This window comes from Pleurodeles waltl, chromosome 2_1 (assembly GCF_031143425.1).
Source record: "Pleurodeles waltl isolate 20211129_DDA chromosome 2_1, aPleWal1.hap1.20221129, whole genome shotgun sequence".
Classification (NCBI taxonomy): domain Eukaryota; kingdom Metazoa; phylum Chordata; class Amphibia; order Caudata; family Salamandridae; genus Pleurodeles; species Pleurodeles waltl.
The window spans coordinates 378,220,536-378,243,604 of NC_090438.1; the positions used below are offsets into that span (position 1 = coordinate 378,220,536).

Genomic DNA, 23,069 nt, shown 5'->3' on the forward strand with positions numbered 1-23,069 from the left:
CTATCTTTAACCTATCAGAAAACACATTAGGTCACCTACTCTTTCACCCCATATTATTTTACAAGTCTCTGATTGGTCCTCCTATTCGATGTCTTCAGAGGTGGCACATCCGGTATGGTTTCATCTTTCTGTAATTCTTTGCACATCTTTTGGTCAGTAGCGCCATTGTCTTCACCGGTTTGAATGACCTTGTACATTACATTAATCTACACTGTTTCATTTTGTTTTAACATTATTCTACAAGCAATGAAAAATTCATGGGAACGGATGTAGCATGGTTACATTTGTCTTCTAGTTTGAAGAAAAAAAACAAAGATCATGTCCTTTTGTGAGTCAGCACACTGCAAGATAGGAAAAATACACTTAATATGAGAGCCAAGCAGCTAAGCTTCGGCTCATGCTAACTTAAGGCCTATAAGGATTTCAGCACAAATTCAATAACCCAATTATTGCTAATTAATATAAACTTATTCAATATATTGATACATAAACATTTTAATCATCATTATTAGTCTACGTATATATTGGCGGCCACTCCCCGTGGTCACATTTCAGGTGCACGTTTAAGCAAAATTACTATTACAGTTTCCTATGCGACAATATCACACATTAATTCATAAACATTTATGTTAATATAGATTATATAAGCTACGCTCTCATCAATATACGTACATATGATAATGATGTGAAGCACTGCTTCCTTTTTGTATTAGCTGTTTTCTGTTTAAATGTGTATTATTGTTTTTCAGAGCTTAGAGTGGCAGAGAGACTGAAGTTTATTCCAAGAGGACAGCTCTGCCGGAAAGCACAATGTCCCAGGGCACTGAATTGGTAAACCTGACCTTCCTATCGGAGACGGAACGAGAACTGATTCTTCAAGTGCTTCAGCGAGATGAGGAGCTCAGGATGGCTGAAGAGAGGCGCGTTCGGTAGGTGAAATGGAAAAGGGAGCATTCATTACTGAGGGGGTTTCGAAAGAATAGTGCTAACAACCCCCTCATTCCTAGAACACATCTGTTGAATCTGACCATTTTCTGTTAACAGCTATCAGTGCTCTACTTCCTTTCAAAAGTCCAATGCTAAGTCGGTGAACATAAATATTTGTTGACTGCGCTTTTGTTTTTCTATGTTTGGTTGCTCCAGTGACTCTTTCCCTGCAGTCCATCAGGACCGAAATAGCCCCATAGCCTGAGCTCATATTTTCAGTTTAAATGCGGTGCTGAAACATAGAGCCTGATTCAGAGTTTGTCGGGTTGAATGTGCTATTTATCAAACCCGGTAAAATCTGATACCCCAGTGTTTGGATTTTATCAGGTGCTCCATAAAGCACCTAGACTGAGTTTTTGGGGAATAACCTCTGGATTTTGATGCTTACTGCACCAAAATCTCCATGTCCGGGTGAATCCCCCTTGTTAAAATTTTGCAGCCTTGACCTTTCACGAAGGATGAGGTATTTACCCGGTGCTGAACATGCCACCAATTTTGGAATGCTGAGCTCTGCACAAACGGTGGTCACCACAGGTGTTGCAAAACATCAACAAAATCTGAATCGCAGTTCTAGTGCTCAAAACGTTCTAGTTCCTCCAGCACATTTGCCGTCACTTTTACTTTCTCATTGTCAGAGGAGCAACTGTACATGGTATTTATTTATGTATCCTTTTATATAGCACAACTTGGACCAGAGGGCTCATAGTACGAGGACAACAACCACTGAGGAGCACAATGGCAGAAAGCAAACCAGGAAAGACCGGTAGCTAAAAAAGATGAATTTTAAGATGCTTCATACAGGGAATAATTAAAAAAAAAAGTAGCCAGGAAGAAGATTCCCACAGTTTGGGACCTAGAGCTCTAAAACACCTCTATCCACAGTGGACTTTTGTGAAATGTGGGACTATCAGCATTCAATGCATGCTAGATTTAAGGGAACACTTCAGAACATGGGACGTGATGATGTTAGAAGGAAACTTTGGGCCAGTATGATAGACTGCATCCTGTTCAAGGCAGAGTGCCTTGAACTGATTCACTTGTCTAATGGGGAGACAATGTACTAAGAGTCATGCCTCCAGTTGCCAGGTTGTGTAGATTCTGGCATCTCCGCAAATGTGCCTCAGGGATGCAGAGATATAAGTCTTTGGCATAGTCCAGATGAGCTGATATTAAAAGCCCAATTACCAGTGTGGGCTGGTCCTGCAGGATAAAAGTATAAATCCAGATTTATGGATCTAGGCCTCAACTCAAATTGTATTCAAAACACACTCCTAGACATTTTGCTGTGGTTACAATTGTGGGAAAATCCTCAAGGGAAACAGGTCGGAATCATGGTACACCCTGAGGTCTTCCGTCATACCACCAGAATTTTATTTCTATTTGACTTCAGGAAATTCCCAGCTATACAAGTCTTCACTTTTGATAAGTAACCATCCAAGCAACTGATACACTGTGAAGAGCAGGAGTCACTGGTTCTTGAAGTCAGGCTTTTGGGATCTCCGCGACAGCAAACAGGCCTGTTTGCACTGCAACCGCGCTGCTCGCACTGAAATTCAACGTGAGCTGTTGCCAGCCTGTGGCGTTGCACACCAAGCATTGATTGTCTACGAAGGACTGCCACCACAAAGCACAAGTCCACCTGTCTGCGGTGCCCTGCCTACTCTTCGCGCCATGCCGACCACCGCCGGCGACTCTCTCCTTGCTCCCCTTGACCCTCTCCAAGGCGAATAAGCCTCTTGGCACAAAACTTGGGAAGGTAAACCTTCAGTAAGACTAATCTGAGACTGTATCCAACCCATGCTCTATCGTGATCTGCCAGAAATTTTTACTTTGACCCGGTCTAGCGTGACCAAATAGCAGCAGTTGGTGCTTTCTGCTTTCAGGTGCCATTTTTCACTTTATTCTTTAAAAATTAATATCTCAGATTCTACTGATTGGATTTTTTTCATTTTTGTCTTATTTTATTTATTAAATTAAACTCTATTTTCTAACCTGGTGTGAGATCTTTTTGTGTGGTGTTTTCACTGTTTTACTGTTTTAAGTGTTAAACAAATACTTGACACATTGCCTCTAAATTACGTCAGACTACTGTGTGCCAAACTACTAAGGTGTAAGCCAGGTGCGGTTTGCAGGGCGCAGAAGGGGCAGAGCGCCGCGAGGAGGGGGGAGGAATAAAAATTTTATTAAGACAAAAAAATAACACTTACCCCCTCGCCATCGTTCCGCTCTGCTCCTCCGTCTTCTTGCTGCAGGCACAGGCTCCCAGGCAGATTGGGAGCATAGGCAGGCTCTCTCCAGCCCAGCAATAAGAGAGCCCTGTGCGCATGTGTGCTTGGCCGGCCCAAGACGGCTGGCCAAACATACATGTACAGTGAGGGGGAGTGCTGTGCATTCCCCCATAGTGCTTGTCATCCACGCGCCCCACCCCTTACAAAGAAAACAATACTAAACGTATTTTATTATCGTTTTCTTTGAAAGATTTTGCAGCTGCTGCAGCTGGCAGAGGGGGCAACGCTCCTATGCCCTAATGGAGGAGCCGCCCTTAGTGTGAGCATAGGTTAATTTGAGGTTTGTGTGTGCCTCACCCTGACTAGGATTCTGTTTGCTTCTTGACCGGGGCCCACACCCTGGTCAATCAGTAACCCAGTAGCTAACACAAGTGCTATGAACTTGTGAGACAATGTGCAACCAATCCACTGCCCATATCCATATACACTGAAGTGACCTTCTCATGCTGTCTCCTATTACAATTCTCCCTTTCGTTCCTTTAGGTGTTTCTTTTTTGTGCTAAGTATTGGAAGTTGGAAAGTGCTGATGGATTGCCCTGATGTTGGGTTTGTGCTGTCCTTCTGATTTGATGAGACCTGTTCTGTCTGCTCCAGTCGAATGCTGCCTTATTTTTTTATTCTTTTCACACATCACAGAGAACCACAGGCCTGCAGATGTGAACATAGTCCTCAACTGCCAGAGGCTGCATCATTCTGAAATCTGCAGACCCTCCTGCATATTCATACTGCACCAGTTCGTTTTATAGCTGTTCTGAAGCAGTTGTGTATGGATCAACAAAACCCTTAGCTGTTCACATCACTGGAAGAAGTCGCAGGCTTTTTTTTTTACTTCAATAAACATACATGTGCCAGCCGTACTTTTTTTTAACAGAATTACCCTTAGCCCAGCTTTTAAGGAAACCCAATAAGGATGCAACAACCACACTTTTTTGGGCTACTTGACAATTGCAAATTTCTTTGTTGAACAAGGCATTTTTCTTTGACATAGTAATCTCTGTGGACCATAGCAGTTGCGATGGAGCCCTATGGGCCCTCATTCAGGAAAAGCCTGAGCTCTGGGCAGACCTATCAAAACAGAAAAAGTAGGCTGTGTCCGCCGCCCTTGAATCTTTTTGTAAAGCACTGCTGGCTATGTAGGGTAATTTGTTGCAACATTTGATCCATCCTGGAGTAAGTCCCATGTTGCAATCCCAAAGGCAACTAGAAGTTGATGCAGCGGCACAGACCTTCTAGGTACTTCAAGCATGATGCTCCCCTTCATAAGTGCCAATATTTCTAGATAGAAGTGCCTCAGGGCAGGTCCCTTTGACAAGTTGTGTAGAGTTCAGCAGAATGGGCTCAGACCTTCCCACACTCACCACATGAAAGGAAGACTTTGTGCTTCTGATCACAGCATACCCTGGTAAACATCCAATAGAAGCTGAATACACATTGGAACAGGACGTCTATCCTTTTACACATATTGGACCAACAAGTAGTGTAGAATGTTTATCGGAGTACAAAGGCTCAAACTAGGAGACCTCCACCAGTTACAACCCTTTGGTCATGTCCATGTGGCTGGATTATTGGATGTTGAGTTCACTCGCCCCATTGAAGACCAGGAAAAATGATAAATCCATGTTATTTCAGATGAGCTGACACAAACCATTTTCTGAGAGTGATTGAGTAATTCTGGAAGACTGAGAAGTTGCACAACTTTCTGTGAATGGAACACCCCTGATAAACAGTGTAGAGTGGCAGTGACCCCGTCAATTAAACAGAAGATGGTCACAGTTGCTGTTCAAGCACACAAACATAACAGTAGCTTCACCGGCTCTCGAAGACATGCTTGGACAAGTTGCTAGAATTATCTGGGCATTTGATGAAGATTCTAGATATGGCTGAATAAGGAGGGCCCTTATTCAAACAAAATGTTTCATAGAAGAGTTGTTTAAAGCACTGGCTGAAGGATAGCAACTAGGGCTGTGCATACTGCTTTTTTCCCATGCCAGTAATTTTGTGATGTGCACACTTTTCTAGTCAAACTGCTGCGAACATAGTCTAAAAGTGAGTATGAAATCCTCACTTCTGATGGCCAAAACTTGGATAACAATTTATAATTGGACATCTTCAATCATGGTCACCAAAGTATTCTTTAATGCAAACTCTTGAGATCCCTACTCCTCTGACAAACTCACATAATGACTATCAGGCATGAGGGAAACTGAAAACAGAGTCTAAATTATTTGCGAACCAACAAGAGTTCTCTTTTTTTCTCCCATTAATACCTAACACATGATGCTTAATAAGAAAGGGAAAGTAGTTCAAATTTCTTAAAACCAAAATAATAAATGCAGTGTCTTACACAGGCCTCTATAAAAGTGAGCAAACCTGTGATCCTGTTAACTTTATAGGTCCCTGAAACAAGAAGACTCAAAAAATCCGCTCAGAACCCCAGAAATCGTACACATGGTTAACACGGAATAAACCAGGAAAAAAACAGCCCAAGTCACTTACTATCTTCAGACACATAAACCACTCTGTTCACTATTTCCATCCTATATGCTTCTGCCCCCCATTGTAGTGAGTTAAAAACCTGTGGCTGACCTTAACTGTTGTTTCCCCAAGAATGACATCCTACAGTGAGCAATTACATGAATTCAGTTTCCACAATGCCCACCCATGTACACCTGTACCAGTAAATGCTTACAATTGTTTTTTTATATCATTTTGTCAAACCTGGGATCAAAGATCAGCGCTGACCGGTCTACCTCTGCAGAACACTTACCTGTTGAGACTTGTCTGACAATAGCATCAAAGTATTCAGAATCCTCTTATCCCAGCCCTATCCTGCGATGGGTGATTCCCAACCTTCAAACCCTACATATACCATTTCTTTCATTTTTGCGCTGATGAGGGAAAATTCTCATCAACAATCTCATATATAAGGCAACTCCACAGTGTCCGTTTGCATGGCTCCATGCCAGCTATAGTACAATATAAAAACACAAACATCAGGAGGCAATTGTAGCACATCTAATTTTTTTTTATTATTAAATAAAATAATTTATTGATTTTTACAATGACCATGCTGCATAGTGTGACCCTGTGCTCAACTGTTTCCCTCTAAGGCGTGTCTTTTTCAGGTTGAGTCCTTATTGATCCTGCAGCCATGTAGCCCATTCTCAAACTTTGTAAGGCTGGGTGCCACAGCTAAGCAATGTCAATTTTTGCTGTCACTGGGTGGAACCCCACAAACATTGGTATATTTTGGCTAATGTTCAGATAATTCAAGATGTTTAGCAATACCTTCTGGGATTATTCTGCTACCCACTACTTTCGACAGGGTTGCAGTTATCCTCTCCCAAAATCTCTAAATGACCCTATATCCCCATGCTGTGAGCCTGAAATCCTCCTCTTCAGTCTTACATCTCATATAATTGGGGAATGAGTTTCTATGAAAGTGCCATAGTCTGTGCCTAGTGAGGTAGACCTGGCGGAGGTAATGCCCTTTTATGAGCATGTACCATGTGGAGATAGAACCTCCTGTGGGGCAATGACTGCTGCCTGTCAGTCTTACTTCAAGAGGCCCAATATTGACCTCCCATGCCCCCGCAGAGCAGAGAATGTGTCAGGAGTGTGTATTACAAGGGATTTGCACATTCTAGGCATCATATTTTCTGGTAGCTGTGCAATTTGGAAGTTTGGCATCCCAAGGGATGATTTCTAGCATGGGTAATATTACAGTAAGATTTGGTGACATCACGTGACACAACTGCATATATTTCAAAAAGAAGAGCCCAAACTTTGCTTTTAATTCAGAAGCTGACTTCTTGCAGTCTGCAGTGAGGATGTTCTTCAACAGTAAGATTCCTACCTTGTTCCCTCCCTCAAACCCGGTCAAGGCTGCTACTTGAGAGAGGGGCTGTCCCTCTCCCTTGGCCATCTGACCAGTCCATAGGGCATCGTTCCAGGCAAATAGAACTGGAGTGAGGCCTAATGGTGGATTGCCTCCATATAGGTAATGAAGTGAATAACATTTGCCAGCTGACGATAGCTTGCTGAAACATGCAGGGTCCGGGTCTGGGCTACGCAGTCAGTCCTGGATTACAGTAAAATGAGAGCCCCATGAGTATGTCAGCATATTTGCCATGGCAAGAATGGCGTCATATTTTGACTTAAAGCTTTTGGCTGTGGACACTCTTATCATCCTGTTGTTCCAGTCCAGAGAACTGGTCTGAGCTTTCAGTTTTATGCACTGAAAGAGCCCTTGGAACAACTCTCAAGGAATATTTTGCATAATATATAGGAGTACCATTGTTTTAAATAGTGGCATTTGACCAATCGGGTTCAGAGATAGGGAAGTCCAGTGCCAGAGGCCCCCAGCTTTAATCCATTCAACATGGCAGTGATATTTTCCATCCTATATCATTGCCAGCAGCCGATGCCCCCTCTCCACACCCTCTCTCCCATGGGAAAGATGCTAGATTTAGCAAGTCAAGCCTTACTTCTGACTGCCCCCTTAGAGACATCTTCAACACTTTTCATGTTGAAGCGTGAGCTCCTCAGATTACTCTTATACACGCGTAAAGCGAGAGCCATTCCTGCAGCCGAGGCCTCATTTAAAAAGAGAGATGGTAAGCTCTTCTCGCATACTCTCTGCCAGTAGCGTCATGGCCTGTGGAAGGAGCAGCAGTATGAGGGAACAGTCCTGGAAGTTTCTGCTACCAGTGTCAAAGGGCTCAAAGCGGACCTCATTAATTTGCATCTGTAGCTTTCACTTTTGAAGACTGAGAAGTTGCACAACCCCCTGTGAATGGAACACCCCTGATAAACAGATCAACCTAGGACAGACCGCCAGGACCTAGTTTCATCTGTGTAAGGGTTGGAAGAGGTCATCTCTATTGAGATTTTAATGGCACCAGAGATGCATTTATCCATTGCACCTGCGGGAGAACAATAAATGCCCGGTGTATGTTGTGGTGGGTAGCCCTGTTTGGCACCAACTTGCTTTGGTCTTTGTGGATTGGAGAATGACAAGCCACTGAGGCAACACTTTGGCAAGTATTATTTCAACAAAGATCAGCGTGATGTAAAGCCCCTAGATTCTGACTCCATCTTATGTAGGCATGGACTCCGTCTTGTATAATGGAGGTCGCCATCTTCTCCTTCTTCTACTACGGAAGTTGCGATATTTCCCGATTTATATCAATCATTGTCATGTCTGCGAATTGGCGCAGATGTCATCTGATCTCCTCTTTCTAAGAACTGTGAAAGCGTCAAGGACATGTAGCGAAATAATGAAGTCCTTTTACTTTATATGTTTAAAAGGAAACGTCCAGAACACACAACTTCATGCACATAATCTATATCAGTTGTTCCTAAACTTATGTAAAAAACTCAAGTTTCCGATAAGATTTAGCATTTAAGAACTACCACTTGACCCTTAGTCAATGAAGGCCCTTCACCCAGATTATCGCCTGAGATTCTGCCAGAGATGGACTCACCTACTGCAGCACAACAAGCAGATGCTACATCTTGCCTGAAGTTGATAAAGCTCGGAAGAAGACGAGACTGCTACTGTAGCATGTGCTTGCCCTTTGTGGGGGAATACGGTCATCATTGCTCTACTGATGAACACAGTTTTTGCTTCAATGAGGTATGCAGTACGTCTTTTCTCCCTAAGAAACCCAAGACTGCAAGTTGCTTTACCTTCCATACTCTTAGTATAGCTCATAAGAAGATGTTAAGGTTTTAGTTTCTAGATTACATTTTAACCATGTTAGAAATGTTCATTTTATTCCCGAGGTTGGAAATGGCCCTTTCTGCAGGGCCATCCCCAGACTTTCTGACTTCCTCCTCCCCCCTTTTTTTTTTTTTTTTTTTTTTTTGCTGAATGGCCTTAGGACTGTCCACTGCTAATCAATACTAAAAGTGCTTGTGCTGTATCCTTAAAACATAATAACATTGTATATTCCCAGTTGGCATATTTAAGTTACTTAAGTCCCTAGTAAAGTGCACTACATGTGCCCAGGACCTGTAAATAAATGCTACTAGTGGGTCTGCAGCACTGAGTGTGCCACCCACTTAAGTAGCCCTTTAAACATGTCTCAGGCCTGCCATTGCAGATCCTGTGTGCCGTTTAAACTGTCATCTCAACCTGGCAAACTAAACATTTTGCCAGGCCCAAACTTCCTTTTTAATACACGTCTCACCCTTAGGGTATGCCCTTGACAGCCACGAGGGCAGGGTGCAATGTATTTAAAAGTAGGACATGTACTTTTTAGTTTTACAAGTCCTGGTGATGAAAAACTCTTAAACTCATTGTTCACTACTGCAAGGTCTGTTTCGTCCATCGGATGACATTGGAATGACCTTGTAACCTTTTATAAGTATAACTTCCATTTAGCAAGAGAGAGATTTATTTTTCAACTTTGGTGTCTCCTGGGATCACTATAAGTTTGGATTTTAAATTGTGAAGTCAGATTTTACATTGAAATTCAGGAAATGCCACTTTCAGAAAGTTGGTATTTTCTTACTTTACCCATTTGATGCCTTGCTGCCTGTCTCTGATCTGATGTCTGTAGTGTCAGTCAGCTGGGCTTTGTGTACTCCTCACACAGTGGGAGCCTAAGTCACGTCTGAATGGGCCAGCACTGGCAGGATGGAAGGGAGGAACTGAGCCCAACCTCACTTACGCTTTAATAGGCTGTGTCCTGTCCACACACAAAGGGCTGCATAACCCCCTGTAGTGAGTCTGGAGCCAGGGCATTAATGGCAGGGACTCTGTGCACTTCGAAGGCATGTCTTAGAAGTCTTCCCCACTTTAAAGGCACAACTGAGTATAAGTACTGGGCCTCCTTCACCACCACTCCAGTACACTTCTGGACTTGTGGATACACTACTAAGAAGAAGTATTTCTGAGAAGACTGCCACTATGCTGGACTACTACTCTGAAGGAACTGCTTCCTTGCTGTGCTGACCTGAAGGGCTCGTCTGCTGGCCACCCGATCTGAGTCTTGGGGACATAACAGACTCCCCACAGCTCCAGGACCATCCACAATGAGCTAATGACCCTCAAGAGGCGCCTACCCTGTCCTTGGCCCTTTGGAGAGGTTTTTCAGCTCCTTAAGTCAAGCTTTCGGACTCTTTGCATACACAAACTGGCCCGTTCGCTCCAGAACCTCGTTGCTTGCCTGGAAATCCAGCGTGAGCAACCGCAAGTTTGTCTCTTCAAACAGCAAGCTTTGTCCACTTGATTAGATTGCCACCGACGAGGCTGCAGCCAGTCTGTCTAAGACACCGGCCTACTCTTCGCACCCCACCGACCGTTGACAGGGACACTCTCATTGCTCCTGGCAAACTTCTTACCTGTGAACGGGACTCCTGGCACAAGTCTTGAGAAGGTAAAACTTCACCTAGACTAATCTGGGACTGTGTCTGACCTGCGCCCCTTCAATGTCAGCTTGAACTTTTGACTTTGGCCGGGGCCAGCGTAACCAGATAGCCGTGGTTGTCACTTTATGCTTTTAGGCTGTTTTTTGCAGTTTATTCTTTAGTTCATAATTCACTTTATACTTATTGCATTTTTTTTTGTTTGGGTCTTGTTTTATTTATTATATTTTGCTCTGTGTCTAACCTGGTGTGGAATCTTTTTGTGTGGTGTTTTCACTGTTTTGCTGTTTGAAGTGTTTTACAAATACTTTACACACTGCCTCTAATTTAAGCCTGACTGCTCTGTGCCAAGCTACCAGAGGGTGAGCACAGGTTAATTTAGGGGGCATCCATCTTACGGTTATGCCTTGAGTAGTTTTTTTCACTATTCACATACACACACAAGAACCATTAATTAGTACACCATTACGGAGATGTCTGTAGTAATCATGGTTACCTCCTACTGTGCATAAGGGAGCACCTGTTTCCCAGAGTTGACTCATAAAAGGTTATTCCCTATTCCGTAGGCTTTCTAATTCTTTGATTCCAATTTTCAGTATAATCCATTTAGTTTGGCAGCATTTATTGTGATGGGGCAATTTACGGAGAAGCAGTCAACGGCACCTTGAAAAATACAATTTGACTAATCTTTACTGATTAAGAATGAACAGATATTTGAGAAACTCGATTGAAACTCTGAAGGCTAAAGATCTCCTGGAATCCTGCATACCACCTAAAGAGCTAAATAGAATACTGCAGAGGCAGACAAAGTTTTGTCTTTATTAGTACGACCCCACTTCTATCTAATGAAGGCAGTATAACAAGTTTTATGGACTATGCTCTGAAATCCAACAGGAAAAAATAATTACTATGGTTAAGGTGCAGCTTAATTCAACTTAGAGTACCACTTTGGTCGGTTAACTGAATCATCAGAGTGGGTCTGCAGACTCTGCAGGTCGGCATTGGAGTCTCTGTTGCACATGAGTTGTATCTGTGAGCCATTATTGGTGCAGAAACGCTTCGAGCTATGCCCAGTCTTTTTACAGTTACAAATAAGATTGTGACAGGAAGCAATCTCTGCTTGTCCATCCCCGCAATGATCGCAGCTTACAGTCAGAATCTTGAAGTTCATGCAACATGCAGTTATGATGCTGTAGGAGGCTTCGGATTAAAACCAACTAATTTTGATGTCCTGAGGCACAGTCTTGACCAAATCAGTGTGCATAATTATGTGCAAGCTAACCACCAACCAGACCAGATAATTTCTGAAGATCTATTCTTCCATCTGTTCTGTATGCCGGATCAAGATCACATATTATAGCTTATGTGACTGTCTAGTCTAACTCTGAAGTGGATACATGTAGAACTAAAGTGGGTGCCCCTTTACAAAATAACTGTGATATCCCAACTGAAACTCATACTGAGATCATCTTATTAATTCATGGTATCCAGTCTGTTGCAGAGCACAACATTTTAGATTTACAGAGCATAACTAGCTTATAAATATGACTCGATTCATATTGTCACTGTTCTTTGTAGTTTTAATTAAGTAAGCAATCCCACGGGATGTAATGCCGTTTTATTGACCCATAATTTAGGCCAGTGGGAAAATTGCAATATAATATTTTGAATGTTTCAATTAGCGCTACTATTTTATTATTATTTGCTTGTCTCTAATTTCTTTTTGTAAAGGTTCTAATAATTGTACAATACACTTACCTACTTACTTACAAGAGAAGAACTCACTCTGTATCTCAAAGCTTTTGGTGTCCCCTGCACATCCAGAATATTCCTTAGACATATTTTACTCCAGGGTGAAGATCAAGCCTATCAATGCTGCTTCAGGGCAGTTTCATACCCACAGCAACAGACTTGCTGTCACACTATAGGGCTTAAAAGGTTTTGGAAATCCCTTTAGCTTACCAGGAAAACTAGAATTGGTTTGGTAGTGCTGTCTCCCTTTTGGAATAGCTCTACCTGTACAACAGTGTAACATCAGGGGCGGCATATTTGCCAGTACACATTGTATGCTTTCATTGGCAGTCCTCCCCGATGTACTTAGGTTCAGAATGAACATGGAGCTGTAGCAGCTCGGGACTTAAGAATGAAGTTAATTGGGAACTTCTCTACAGTGCCCTCTATTATCCTAAGCAATATTAAGGGAGGGGTTTCTTTTCTAGCTATACGGTGGAGACTGGAAGCCGTTTCAGTTCAAGAAGTGAATGGGAACTACCAAAAATAATCACAAAGTTTAAACCTCTGTAGGTGGAGTTACCTTGGGTCCTCAACCTATTAGGCCACATTTAAAACCCCAACAAAATAACAATGGGGATTCTGGTAAAGAGAAGTCAGCTATGTAAGGTAAGAAAAAATAGACAAAGGTAGGACTGGATCACTCGCTTCTTGGGATTCCGGAATGGTGGTTATAACTTAAAAGACCATGAGAAAATTAAAAAACCAGAACAATATCAGTATTCTGATAGCTGCTTTTCATGTTCTTTTCTGGACATTGAAGGTAAAACATTGAGGGGGAGCCGATTCAGTCACTGAAGAAAAGAGGAGTACGGTAGAAAAAGTGAAGCTATTTCATTCATGGAAGTTTCCTTTTTCCCACATCTGTTTAGATAAAAATGAAGATGACCCTTTTGTACATTAGTACAGCAAATTGCAGAAATCTCCTTGGACAGTCCCTTCTGTGTGATACCATATCATTGCACAGAATCGGTAGAGCTTTAATGCTAGGGTTAAGTTGTGTTTTATCTGTTTCCTTAGTCTATTGCATCCTTTCCCATAGATCATGAACTCTTGAATAGTGCTCATCATTCATTTCTAACAAATGTTACTTGCTGGCAGTTGGAACCTGGCCAGCCGTACCTGATAGTTTCAGAAACAATACAGTGTTGTGGAAGGACCTTGTATCCTCCGCCTCAAAATATCTTTAGGAACATTCTTTTGGACTAGTAAAAGCATAAAATGTATGTTTTTTGACAATTTAAACAAATGATTGTCTGTTCTGTTACAAAAATAAGTCGCTTTGACTTCAGTTGTAGAAATGTATAATCTGAAGACAGCCAGAACTGCTTCAGAAATTCAGAGGCTGTTACACACGCAATACCCAACACTTTTTTGCTGATATCTTACAAATTATATTTAATTTGTCCATGACAACTGGTGTTGTGCATCTTTTTAAGACTATTGTACCTGGTCTGGTGACTGGATTTAAAACGGTTATTTAGCCTGATTTCATCTTTTTTTGTTCTCTGATCTCCAGTCTTTTTGGAAACTTTACAGTCATTGCACTGTTAACCAGCTGTAGTATCATCTTTCCCCCTGTTCCGACAAAGAAATAAAAAACATGGAGTACACATATCCAGCTCAACAAAGTTGCAGGGAGACTCTAGCATGCTACATCGGACGTGCTTGGGTATCTGAATTCAGCAAGCACTGGCCGATCACATTTAATCAAATGGATGCTATGCAAGTAAAACTTGTGTGCTGGTGCCTAGACAGTCTGTCTGAAATCATCTTGCACTTACATCTAGAACAGCCCTGGTGGCTCATCTTGATATGGAAAAGATTAATCATCTTTGAATACCAGAAACAATACCAAGCAATGCATCCGTCCCTTTTACAGGATGCTAACTGTGACAGAGGAATATCACCAGTGGCACTTGTTGACGCAGCTGTTGATGAGTAGTGCGACTCACTCTTGCCTTTGAGCACCCTGGAGAGTAGTCGCAATTATCATAGAGTGCCTCCGGGAAGCAACCAATTGCTGGTCCATCATAAAAAAAAATTAAAAAATCGGTTTTGTTAGAAATGGGGTCTTTGGTTAGCAGTTAGGTTACCCCTATCCAACCAACGACCCTGAGTCTAGTGAGGGTAAAAGATAATCACCCTCAGCTAATCCCTGCTTACCCCATTGGTAGCTTGGCACGAGCAGTGAGCTTAACTTAAGAGTGTTAGGTGTAAAGTATTTGTACCAACACACTCAGTAACTTAATGAAAACACTACAAGATGACACAACACAGGTTTTGAAAAACAGAAAATATTTATCTAAACAAAACGAGACCAAACCAACAAAAATCCACAATACACAAGTCAAGTTATCACTAAAAATGCAAAAAGAGTCTTCATGTAATTTTAAACACAACACTAACACTGTTAGTGTGAAAATGTACCTTGGGTGCGTCAAAAATAACCCTGCATGGGTGAGTGTGCATCAAAAAGGGCTTGAGATGTGTCTATTTCACTCACAAGCGAGACCTTGCGTCGTTTCTCCTTTCGTTGGGTTGGTGTGTGTCAATTCATTTCTCTGCAGGAGAGTGATGCTTCGATCTGGTCAGCACTCTCGGGTCCTGGCAGGCCTTGTGTCGATTTTACACGCCCAGCGGTGTTGGCGTCAGCAATTCAGCTGCACAATGGTCTGCAAACCACCCAGCACGGGTTGCAATCTCACCAGCCTCCGTCAGCGATGCTGCACGTCGTTTCTCCAGCCGTGGGCGATGATCTTTCAGTCGCCTTGCAGGTGAGCGTCTATTTTCAGCAGAGAAGCCAGAGGCACATTGATTTTTCACCCCGCAGATCAGAGTTGCGTCTATCTTTTCCCCGCACGGCGGTCTGTGCTTGGATTTCTCACTCTTGGAAAGCCAGCTTCATCTCAGGGCCCCAGGAACTGGATGGGTACCACTTGGCAGAGTAGGAGTCTCTCCAGAGGCTCCAGGTGCTGGCAGAGAGAAGTATTTGCTGTCGCTGAGACTACAAACAACAGGAGGCAAGCTCTAAATCAAGCCCTTGGAGATCTTCACAAGAAGAAAGGCAACACAAAGTCCAGTCTTTGTCCTCTAGCACAGGCAGAAGCAGAAACTGCAGGATAGCTCCACAAAGCACAGGCAGGGCAGCTCTTCTCAGCTCTTCAGCTCCTCTCCAGGCAGAGGTTCCTCTTGGTTTCCAGGAGTGTCCTAAAGTCTGTTGTTTTGGGTGCCCTTCTAATACCCATTTTGCCCTTGGAAGTAGCATTACTTCAAAGGAAAGTCTCTCTTGATTGTGAAATCCTGCTTTGCCCAGGCCAGGCCACAGACACACACCAGGGGGTTGGAGACTGCATTGTGTGAGGGCAGGCACAGCCCTTCCAAGTGTGAGTGACCACTCCGCCCCTCCCTCCTAGCACAGATGGCTCATCAGGAAATGCCGACTACACCTCAGCTCCCTTTGTGGCACTGTCTAGTGAGAGGTGCAACCAGCCCAACTGTCAATCTGACCCAGACAGGGAATCCACAAACAGGCAGAGTCACAGAAATTGTTTAAGCAAGAAAATGCCAATTTTCTAAAAGTGGCATTTTTAAACACACAATCTTAAAATCAACTTTACCAAAAGATGTATTTTTGAATTGTGAGCTCCGAGACCCCAAAGTCCACATGTCTATCCGCTCCCAAAGGGAATCTACGCTCTAATCATATTTAAAGGTAGCCCCCATGTTAACCTATGAGAGGGACAGGCCTTGCAACAGTAAAAAACGAATTTAGCAATATTTCACTGTCAGGACATATAAAACACATTACTATATGTCCTACCTTAACCATACACTGCACCCTACCCTTGGGGCTACCTAGGGCCTACCTTAGGGGTGCCTTACATGTAAGAAAAGGGAAGGCCTGGCAAGTGGGTACACTTGCCAAGTCGAATTTACAGTTACAAACTGCACACACAGACACTGCAGTGGCAGGTCTGAGTCATGATTACAGAGCCTAGCATTTTTTATCCACTTATGAGAATGTGGAGACACAATTATACACTGTGTAGATAGAGTCTTGTGGCTGTGGACTGTCCAAAGTATGAGTTAGTACTGTGCAGACATCTATGCCATATTTGCAGGCCTTTACTTTAGGTATCCTGGTTGGTCTAAAACTCAACCAATATGTAAACTCTGCATTTCTCATTTGCTTAGCAAATATAATCCTCAGCTGGGAGGCCGGTCATATCAGTCTTGCCTTGTCTATAAGCACTTACCTTATTTTGGATGTCTTTAGCTTATCGGGAGTTTTGCCCAGTGACTTGCCCAGTACCTGGTCTCAAATGCCATTGTAACTGTGTCCATTTGACTTAGTTCCTCCTGTTTGTCCTGCCTAATCTTTGAAATGAAACTAGAGACTTTCCCCTCACTACAGGTTTAAGGGGTTCCTTTAGGATATTCAGGGAATCTACTATTCCCTTATTTATCTGGAATATTGTGCCATCATCTTACTAAGTATTTCAGTGAGTTTCAATTTGGTGAGCCACCATGCATTCAGTTATAAAATGCCTTGCGGTTAGGCACCCTCCACCACTGTTGTGAGCTCAATCAGCATGTGGTCCGATAGCTTCCTTGTGTGAATCCATACACCTATGACCTTGTCTGATTCTATTTATGGTACTATGAACTAGTAGAGTCGACAGAATGATCGTGGGCTCCCGAACAGTTTATACCCATTTGTTAGGGTATCTTTGGTGGTAGATGTCACTCAGCTCATACCAGCTTATGAAGGCAGCAAGTGAGAGCCTGTCCTCCCCATTACTTCTGTTTAGAGCGGATGTATCGCCATTAAAGTCTCCTCCGGTATTGTTAATTCAAAAGGGACTTCGAGCACGACTGCCCCTAGCATGTGTTGGAAGTCTTTCGTGGAGTTGGGGGTTAGAGTATACTGACACAAACGTCATAAATGAGTCTTGCCATGCTCCAGATCCCATGACCTATCAGCCAAACATATCCTGCCAGATTTTGCCAACATGGAAGGGAGCTGCTTTCCCCTAGAGTCCTTAGCAAACCCAGTGTGGAACACTGATGTGAAGATCTTCCTGCCCAGAATCAACAGATAGATTCCCCTAAGGGTATCTCCTGACGCATAAGGACATCTGGCCATATAGCTTTGCCACTTTCAGGAATGCACTGCTCTTGAATTTATTAAGTAGGCCACTTCTGTTCCATGACATGACCTTAAGAAGCTGTGTGTTTAGGGGTCTCAATAGGTACCAGAGATGTCCCCACATGTAATAAAACCAACCATCGCACAAGACCCCTATCCAACCCTCATTTCCATCCACCCAAAGCTTTGAAACTTGAAGCATCTCTTGACCCACATTCCCATTGTAAAACCTCCACTCACCTCTGAATGATGGTGATGCCACCAAGCTGGCTGAGACATTCTCCATATCCTCTGGTTCTGTCCTTCCACTCGACTCTTTTGGTTAGGAGTTGAACAAACAATGCACAGGGGCTACAACTTCCTTTACCCCAACAGCAGTGCTGGCCCATCTACAGGATACCCAAGAGTTTACAGATCTCATGAATCACAAAAAGAGATGGGTGGACTCGGAATTAGCAGCAGCTAAACTGCATCATGTGAGTATAGGCTGCCCTCACTGTACCTATTTGGGAGGATTGGCTTGAGACAAATGCCCACGAATGATTGCTATACAGGTTGAAGGACCAAGAACACGCTTCAGAGACACAAATAGGATACAGTTTTGGACCCTATCCCATTCTGCTTTTACCTTGCTGTTACCATAGAACACATCCACATGCTGTATATGCTGTTTAGTTTGTATCCCTAGTATATGGTTGTGCCTTTTGATTAAAGCACTCTCCGTTACTGTTGGGACATTGTGCACTTATAATTACGCATTGTCACTATTTCCACCTTTTTAGGTATCACTGTACCTCTTTTCTGCCCCTTATTCTTCTCAGTACTGCTGTACCATACTGCCCACTTTTTATTCCTTACTTTCAGCAGTCTACTGTTGAAGCTTTCGGTGGACCTACTGTTGCAGACTTGTGATGTTGAACGACTGTTTGCATTAGGAGTACATGGGTGCTATTGGTGCCACTGTTTGATATACTTTTCAAAATGCTAATAAATTTTTTTTAACACATTTCCATGGTGAGAAAAATGATCCTGTGTATCAACTTACTTCCAGACCCTCATACTCCCTAGATAACTCCCCACCTACCAGTCAAACTGAGGACAATTGCAGGAAAGCCATTACCATTAAGTGACTGTGTGGCATCCATCAACTATAGAAGCCTTTCCCTTGTTCGAGAGATCAGCCCACATTCTGTTTGTCAGTCTCCCTCATCCTCTATATCTATCTTATTGACCATCTAGCGTGGTGTGGAATGAATGGGGCTAATACTGCCTCATTGTGCTCCGTAGCTGTGCCGAATTCATCCATGCTTTTATTTCTCATTCAGTTTTCTTCGCTTAGTGACAGGTGGGGCCAATCAGCTAAGTTGGAGTCCAAAGATCTGTCTTTCTTCTAATGTTCACAGGGATGCTGGGGCTGAGTTGCACCTCTTGCTGTAATGCCCACTTTTCTCTCCTGTGTGTGCTTAGTTGTTAGTGTTCCTTTGCCCAGATCCCTGGGATTCTCCTGACCTGATGATATTGTTCTATCGTTCCTCCACCTTACCACATTCAGCCTCTGAGTCATGGAAAAAAAAGCTTGGATTGTGAAATGACCATCAGTTTAATTTTGTACAGGCCACATTACTTTAATTTTCTGTTTAACCCTGTCGTACAATTTCCTCAGTCATTGCACTGGGCATGTACAGACTAGGAATGTTGTAATACATTTAGAATCATGTCTGGTTGGGTCTCTGTACTGTGTTAAGGATGTCATCCCTGCCTTTGTAATTCAGTGTTTGGCTATTATCAGTTTGGTTGGTGCCCCGGGTGTGAGTTTCTGCTTCAGAGCATGATGTGGCGTATCCACTGTGAAGCAATAAGAGTTTCCCTCGGGTAATAAACTTCTGATCCATGTTTCCAAGAACAGTTCAGGTTGTGTCCCTCATCTTCCTTCTGAGAATAACTCAAAAAGGGGAGCATACTGCGGTGAGTGCCCCCCTTTGCGTCGTGCTCCTACTCAGTGAAGCTCTGTGCCATAATCTTGAGTGCAACCACTTCTTTTAGTATGTTGACTGAGTCCTCCATGCCCGAGATAAACACTCTTCTGCCTCGATCCCTGTTTCCGTTGCATTTCTTAACTCTGCATTCAGGAGACTGACACCAAGGCCCACTTCCCCTATTTCAGTTTATTGGGCCTTGTGTGATGGCCATATTGCTTGTAACGTGTTTTGTGTATGGAGAGGGTTCATTACCACCAGTTCCTGACTGGATGTGCTCCTCTGAGGCTTACGAAGCATGCTCCCCAGCTTTAGTGAATTGATTCATGTTGCTCTGTTGAGACTTGTGCCCTGTTTTGTAATTTACCATGGTTTCCACACAGTCCATGCTTTTTCCCACCTGTCCCCTTTTAAATGGGTCATACTAGGTGTAAGTGGGTCAACTCCCATGGCTTTCTGCCTCAGTCCCCATTTGCATCAGGGAATGCTTTGCTTTGCTCAAGCTATGACTGACAACTAGTGCCTTCTTCAGTAGTTCCTTGTCTTGCCCACGTAGCTCCTTGCAGGGCATTCTTGGTAATGTCCCAGGATTTCAGCTGGGGGGGGGGGGGGGTTAGATACCTTTATTTTCCTTGCTTCTTACTAGTTGGCCTTGTAGGGTGTTTCTTCCCTGTCTCTATTTGTACATATCTTACCAAGCCAGTTTCAATCAAGGGGTACAGTATTTCTCCCCTAATCTGCAAGTGCAGCATCCCTTGTAGTTACTTGTAGGCTGGGTCTGCTTTTTCTTCCAATTATCTCAGCCCCTGAGCTCAGCTCGCTGCTCCTCACCCATGCTCAGGGTCTGGTTTCAGGTTACCTACAGTGGGCGTCTTGCAACTGGGTGGTGTGTTGTTTTTCCACCCTCGGCTGCTGCCTTCACACATTGTGCTCCATGGCAAAAGTCATTACTGTGCAGTGTACCTATTACTTTCAGCCTGCACACTGATGAGGTCATTTGGGGATTTCTAATCTGGGCAGATTACCGGAGTACGACTGTGCAGCTGTGCCGCAGGCCTTGGCATCCGCATCAGGGTCCGACGCTGGGCCTTCTCCAGTCTGAGGGCTAAACTGCTGCTCCCCTGGTGTTCGGTCTCGTGTCCATTGCGGACGTACAGGGGAAAGTCGTGCACGCAGCTCTGTCAGCCTGTCAAATGTACCAGTAGCTCAATTCCAGGCCACAGCCTCCATATTAAATCTGTCCCTCGTCACCCTAATGTTACTGCTTTGGGCTGTTTCATGCTAGTGCTGGACGGCCCTCTGTTTTTTTGCTGGTTCTTTTGACTGCTGGGTGTCTACTGGTGCTGATACCGTGAGCTCTTCTCTGCTTCTGAGCACCGCTTCTTGTTTTCTCAACAGCCTGCTTCTCTCATGACTTCCCCGTACGGCAGACTCCAGGGGACATTTGCTGTCAACCAAGTCACCTCATCTGCCGCTTTTCATAAACTGTAACTATACCATAGCTTTTATCTTATGATGCTTAGTGGATACCAGAATTTTTGGAGGACTGATAGGGAGCAGGCAGGAGCACTACTCAAGAACTTCTACCACGATGGTTTCCCAGTAATTCACCTTATTTTATTCAAAACATACAGAAAGCTCAGTTTGCTTGTAATTACAAAGGGGTGCCAAAGTAATAAAAATGATCTGGCTCACGTCAAACAAGAACTCCTTGACCCACCGAACACCTGTTGCACCCAGAGAGATATAGCATTTCTCATTTAGCTGCCACCACCCAGTAATGGTCACCATTTGAAGAATGAGATGGTCTCGCATCTTAAAAGAATCTACAGAGTTAAACAGCCACTTAAGCCTGTCTCTTTCGTGGCCAAACCCTGCAGCTACGAAGGACACTGAACATAGTCAAAATGTCGAATTGAGCTCTGCTTATTCCTGAAGAACCCTAAACCCCTTCCAGGACTTCCAGTATGGGCTTTGCTAATACAACAGTCAAACCAAAATTGATGTGATCCATCCAATAGAAAAAACTTTACCTGTGTCGATACCAGCTCAAATGTGCAATTACCCAGAATCACGAGGTACAGTCAATCTGCTGCAACATGTGTACTTCGCTTCTCAGCTAAATTACCAATATTGCTTCCTGTAAGCACAGATACATTCTGAAAGTAGCAATCATGTCCAAATTGTTACCCCAGTACAGATCCATCAGCTGCCATTGAAGCGCACTTTACAGTCCTTAACGCAATGCACATGGTCCTTAGGATAACTTTTAATTTCCTGTGGCCAGCCACATTAAACTCAGTGATAATAATGTGAACACACTGAGGGATCCCAGGCTGGCAGAAACCTGGTTCAATCTCATTGCATCCACCATCTTGGTCACCCTGTTGCCTGATGGTTAACACATCGTACACCTGGACTGTGAAGACATGAAAGTATATGGAGCAAGTCACAGAAACGCTCTAGACAAATACAAATGGTTTTCACCTTTTCGGGCATAGACCAAGATGTAAAGTTCACAACATCCAACTCTGATGTTTTCATGTGCCAATTTAACATGCACTCTTTGTGGAGCTGTCAAACATGACAACATTATTTTATTTCGCCGGCAACCTTTTACCTGCCGTTCTTACCTCCACTGGGGTTAGACTCTTTAGTGCACCTTGCCATTATTTCCCAATAACAATGTCCTTACACAACATTGAACAAAACCAGGGTGTTTGTTAAACATAATGTAAAAGTTGTTGGCCTTCAGTGTTCAGTTTGGATTGATTGTAATACCTTTAGAACCGCTTCTTATTCAGTTTCAACAATGGGTTAAAAATAGAGTCCTAAATAACGTGAACACCTCATACACTGAGACTTGTCCTCAAATGAGAAAATCAAGGTCACGTTTTATAAAGTTGCAACAAAAAAAGGTTTGGTTATGACTAAACTCAGTCCTTCGTTTTATTAATGCTGGAGACGGAGCTGGCCTTTCACAGAGATTCTAACCTGTGACATGCGGCATTAATAGTCCACATTAGGTGCCAGACTCTCTGAGCTACCTTACCTGCATGCCCAGGCACATGTGAAACAGTCCTGGGCTGCATGTTGCCACCAAACTAAGATCTCAGAAGTTTAATTTACTCACTCTGGTAGGCAGACGCTGATGAGACCATTTCAAAAGGCTGATGGGTCGGGGACACACACGGAGATACTTACCGGACAAGCAAGTGTGGCTGACCCTTCCCCAGCCATTCCAGGGGATGTAGTTCAAGGCACAGTTTACACTCTGGCACTGTTTACACTCTTTGACTTTTTTAATAGGTTCCTAAAGCGCAAATGTAGATGGAGGAACGCTTTACACGAGGATGGGAAGTTTCATATAGCGCAACCTCGATCTAAGAAACGCTTTACATGAGTACCACTTACCAAGTTTAGCAGTTGAAAAATATACAAACTGGAGCATTTAGCACATAAAAAAATACAGAAATCCTCAAAGCGGCCCTCCGGGCACAA

General features: G+C 43.4%; 1 protein-coding gene across 5 annotated transcripts in view; it reads left to right on the forward strand.

Annotated features, from left to right (window-relative positions):
- Positions 1 to 23,069, forward strand: part of SYTL4 (synaptotagmin like 4) — a 585,230-nt gene that overhangs the window by 303,957 nt on the left and 258,204 nt on the right. For all 5 annotated transcript variants that reach the window (XM_069212747.1, XM_069212740.1, XM_069212773.1 and 2 more), the window contains one exon: positions 750 to 929. In XM_069212747.1, coding sequence (XP_069068848.1) covers positions 811 to 929 — 119 coding nt within the window. In that variant the 5' untranslated portion in view covers positions 750 to 810. The remainder of the gene's footprint in view (positions 1 to 749; positions 930 to 23,069) is intronic.